Below are 4890 nucleotides of genomic sequence, written 5' to 3' on the forward strand. Positions count from 1 at the left end.
CTACAGAGCAAGAAACTCCGGCAGGGCACAGAACCTCACGTCACAGCGGCAAATTGGGCACGTTGTCGCCTTGCAGAACCACATTAAAATGCACCTGCGGTGGAACGTGTGCGGGCACCTCGGTGGCTGCACGGCGGGCTCTCCCTCCAGGCCCACCAAGCAGATCGGGCACTTGTCCGGCCTGCCGCCGCCGCCGAGCTCCCTCTCCTTGCACGCCATCAGGAGGGCCCGCTCGTCGTATATGAACTGCCGGTCCACCTCCATCTCGAAGCGGAAGGTGAAGCCGCGGGTGGCGCCGTTGCCGCACGCCACGCGGACGATCTGTGGCACCACGTTAGCGGTTACGACGTCGTCCCACTCGTCCTGGGTGAGGCGGAGCGCCCGGAGCTGCGGCAGTTCCGCCAGCATCCTGCGCAGCGCCCGGCGGCAGGCGCCGTCGCTCTGGAGCGTGGAGAGGTCTGTGACGATGAACCTGTTGCCGTAGCTGCCGTAACGCCCGAGGTACGGCTGGTCCGTCACGAGCGGGGGCTGGCCGCAGCGGCGGAACTGCAGGGACCGCTTCACGTAGCACCACACGAGCACCGCGAACTAGTACCCGACGTCGGCCGGCGCGGTATCCTCGGAGAACCAGATAGCGGTTGCCTCGACGCGGCGCATGACTACTGGGCCGCCGGCGGCGGCGGCGGCGTGATTGGACATCGCCATCGTTCACTACACCGGATGGCAACCTGGGATGTGGAGTGGCAAAGCTGCAGATGGTTGCGAATCGCGGTGGCGCTATTTGTAGTCGCGGCCGGGCGGCGCGTGAGCGTACCGTGACTTTCAGTAGGAGAAGGTTCCGCGCGGGAAATTCGTATTAGCTAGGAAACGAACGCGCCGCAAATGTTTTCATTTTAGGAAACGAACGCGATGCAAATGGTTTTCATTTTAGGAAATGAACGCGATGCAAATGTTTTTCATTTTAGGAAACGAACGTGCGGGATGCTGCCCAACCATTCTCCGTTTGACACGGTGTCGGTGTACAAAAGTAGGGGCTCTTTTTTACCCCTCTACTTGTGCATGGGCAGTCAGAGCCGCGCCTCTGGCCGCACTTAGCAGGGCAAAAGGAGGGGTCCGAAGCACAAGACGGGCAAAGCAACGTCAAGACCAGAAACACAAAGAGCAATAGGGCGATGTGGACTTCCCGGGCAAGATCCTTGCCGGGGCAACTCGCCCGACGCCAGCAAGAGCGTGCCACCCTTGAGCCCACGGGTTCCATCAACCACATTGGAGCCAAGGCTTGGGAGGCACCTCTGTGGTGGCATGCAGATCTTTGTCAAGATCATAAACACACAAGATCAGATGAGGACCAGAAGACGGCGACCCTCGGCAAGATCCTAGCCGAGGAAACCCACGAGATACCCGGCAAGACCCTTGCCGGGGACGACCACGATGCCGCGACAAGACCCTTGCCGGGGCTCCGGCAAGGCCCTTGCCGAAGACACCTACGGGGCCGCAGCCAGGCCCACGTCTGCCAAGACTCCACCGCCGTTCCCATGCAGCTGCCAGCCCGACCAGCTGGGCAGGCACCTCCGTGGCGACATGCAGCTTCCAGGCCAGCTTGGCAAACACTTACGTGGTGGCATGCAAATCTTCGTGAAGACCTTACCACCACGCCATCTTAGCAGCTTGCCAACCTACGGCGCTGCACGCCTTGTTGGCCTGGACGCGTGTCGGAGCAAGACGGAGCGGCAACGGATGGGACGGGCCTCGTTGCCGTCCCCAATAAAGCAACGGGACACCTAAGGGGCACATTTAATGCGCCTTGTCCCGTAATGACAGGCGATAAGCTTGTGTACTGTACACCTTTCCACCTCCTGTGTGCCACTGTGGCAACCCCTTTTGTCTATAAAAGGAGGCCTGAGGCGACCAGGAGAAGGATTCAGATCTTTTGGACTAGACACGCACGGTAGCTAGTTCAAGAACTCAAGAATATTCAAATACAAACACCAAAGCAGGACTAGGGTTTTATGCATCCTCGCGGCCCGAACCTGGGTAAACGATCCTTGTGCTGGCTCCTAGACCTGCTCTTCGCACAACCCCGCGCCCACCAACCGTAGAAGGGATCCCAGTGATCCCATAGGTGTCGTTTCCACCGACATCTTCGGCGCGCCAGGTAGGGGGCGCAGTTGTGAGAATCTGGTCTAGCACTTCTTGATCACCATGGCTCCCAAGAAGAAGACGATCACGGCGATCGGTTCGTCGGGAGCCGAACGGCCCATACCAGTGCGGGCGAGTGGTGAGGCGGTCGTGGCCAGAAGCCGAGGCGCGCCCCGCGAACACCCACATCGCTCCGGCAGTCAAAGCCGGGCGAGCGGCCTCGTTCGTGCGCGAGACGACGGTCCGCACGCCGCCAGATCCAAAGACGGAGCAGGGCCCCCCGCAGGCGGCGCGGGGCCCTCCAGGGGCGGCGCTGTGCCACCTACGGGCGGCGCGGCGACCTCCAAAACGCCTACGCCGGCGCCCACGACGCGCTCCTCCCAGGTTGCACGCGATGAGCAGCGTCACCACGCCGGTGACCCTGGGCTCCGCCGCGGGAAGAGTCCTGCGCTTCATGCGCGGGACGTAGAAGGTCAGCATGCACGCCGAGATGCTGGCGAAAATGACGCACCGCCGCCGGGCCGTGATAAAGCTTCTTCTAACGTGGTTAGAAGTCGGAGCGCGTCATGGTCCACGCACCTTTCGCCGCCACCCACGCCAGTCGAAGCCTTGGCGCGCGCGCAGTTGCTCCTCGACATTCCCCTTGCTGTGGAAAAGCTCGACGAGTGGAGAGCCACCATACGGAGCCTCGTCGGCGTTGCCAACAAAGATGAGCCGCGACCAGCGGGGCCCTTTGGCTGGCGCTCCGTCGAGCCACCGCATGCCAGTGGTGGAAGGACCGGAGGTGCTGCGGCCACGGTGCACTCTCCTCCGCCACGCCAGCCACCGCGGGTGCCGGTCCGTCGTGATGACGCTTGTGATAACATTTCCATAGCGTCGTCCGACCCACGAACCCACCGCGATCAGCGCGAAGTTCTTCGGGAGGGAGCCCATGAAGACGCTCGAACCACCATCGAGCGTCGGCGCGATGCGCGCCACCAGTCAGACAAGTGGGCAGGGCCCACTATGGACCACCCAGCACCAGGGGGTTCTGGCGGCCTACCCTACGAGGTGGGTTGCCCAGCCTTTACCCGTGAGCTGCGGCAGTTCCAGTGGCCCTCCCACTGCACGTTCAAGCCCGACGTCGGCGAGAAGTACAACGGCAAGACCCATCCGTCGGAGTTCCTCAGCATCTACACCATCGCTATGCAAGCTGCTGGGGCACGTGACGATAAGGTGCTTGCCAATTACTTCCCGTTTGCACTTAAACCCAATGTCATGTCATGGTTAATGCATTTGCCGGTGGATTCTATTTCTTCTTGGTCGGATCTGTGCCATGAGTTTGTTGGCGCCTTTATGGGGGGCCACCAAGCTCATGGCCAGGCAAGCGATTTGCATATCATCCCCCAGAAAGAAGGTGAAACCCTGCGCAAGTACATACAGAGATTCAGCCGGGAGCAGTATAACATCCCCCATGTTCATCCTGTCGCCGTGATCAGCGCATTCCACCAGAATGTGCGCAACCACAAGACGCGTGAAGAGCTGGCGATGAACAAGGTCAAAGACGTGGCCGAACTTTATGTTCTGGCCGATAGGTGCGCTCGGGTTGAAGAGAGGAGGAAGTACCCCGGCGAGGACGCCGGTTGCGAAACCGAATCCACAGACGAGGGCACAGCCACCCCGACGAAGAAGGGCCGGTGCCGCAACAGGAAGCGCAAGGGCAAGACTGTGCTTGCCGTCGAGGGATCCGAGGACACCGGCACTGCAAGAATGCCAAGGCAGACGACCCCGGCAAGGAGATTGCCGGGTGCGCCGCTTGCCAGGCCTTGGCGGCTGCCGACAAGCCATGAGGCTCCGACAAGCAGTACTGCAAGATCCACCGCACCAAGGGCCATGACCTCCAGAACTGTCGACAAGTCGAGCTGCTTGCTGAAAAGCATAAAGCTGAGTATGAGAGGCGAGACAAGGAGAAGGGCCAGGATGGTACCGAAGGATCCGGCAAGAAGCGTGGCGGCCAAGGGGGTCGCCGCGGCAAGGACAGCCAGCAAGAGAGGTGCGCTCGGGGCCGCGACAAGAAGCAGGAAGACGACGATCATGACGAGGATGACGAGTCCGGCGAGCAGGAGTTTCAGAAAGCTACGGAGGCTATGTGCGTCGACGGTGGTGCCTCGCTGCACACTTCCCACCGGCAGCCACTACAAGAAATATGTCAACTTGTGACCCTCACTATTGGTCTCTGAAAGGTCATTGTTTTCCATTTGCGACTTTTTTTTGACCAAAAACAGATGGTCAAAAGCTGGCGGTCGTAAACTGAAATTCACGACCTTCTTCGGGATAAGGTTGTAGACATTTACGACCAAAACAAAAGGTCGTGGAACCCATGACCTTCTGTTTTGGTCACTGGCTATCTGCCCAGGCCACGTCGGATCCGATGTGGCAATCTGACGTGGCAAAATTGCGACCAATTGAATTGGTCGTTGGTAAGATTCAGCCCGGTCCAATTCGGTGTTCTACGTGGGCCAAGCCCATTAATTCAGCCTTTTATATATTTTTTCCCTATTAATTTTGGTCAGCTACATGGGCCAGGCCCAACATTATAGCCTTTTTATTTTTGGGCTGTAGCCTTTGTTTTTCTTTTTTTATGCACCCCAATTGTCAAATTCTGGTAAATAGGTCCCAAATGTGGCGTTTTGGTTCGTGGGACCCTGCTATCAAGGTTATGTTCTTCAGATTTCAATATACCAATATAGAAAACTGACACAATACTTCAAG

At 59.1% G+C, this 4890-nt stretch overlaps 1 protein-coding gene across 1 annotated transcript; it reads right to left on the reverse strand.

The window, feature by feature from the left end:
* LOC123075425 (uncharacterized) lies at positions 1-705 on the reverse strand. Its single transcript, XM_044498030.1, has 2 exons — positions 664-705; positions 1-558 (listed from the first exon to the last, which is right to left on the reverse strand). The coding sequence occupies exons 1-2, from the start codon at positions 703-705 to the stop codon at positions 1-3; spliced, it is 600 nt and encodes a 199-aa protein (XP_044353965.1).
* Positions 706-4890: the final 4185 nt, after the last annotated feature.

This window comes from Triticum aestivum, chromosome 3D (genome assembly GCF_018294505.1).
Source record: "Triticum aestivum cultivar Chinese Spring chromosome 3D, IWGSC CS RefSeq v2.1, whole genome shotgun sequence".
In the NCBI taxonomy this organism is placed as follows: Eukaryota; Viridiplantae; Streptophyta; class Magnoliopsida; order Poales; family Poaceae; genus Triticum; species Triticum aestivum.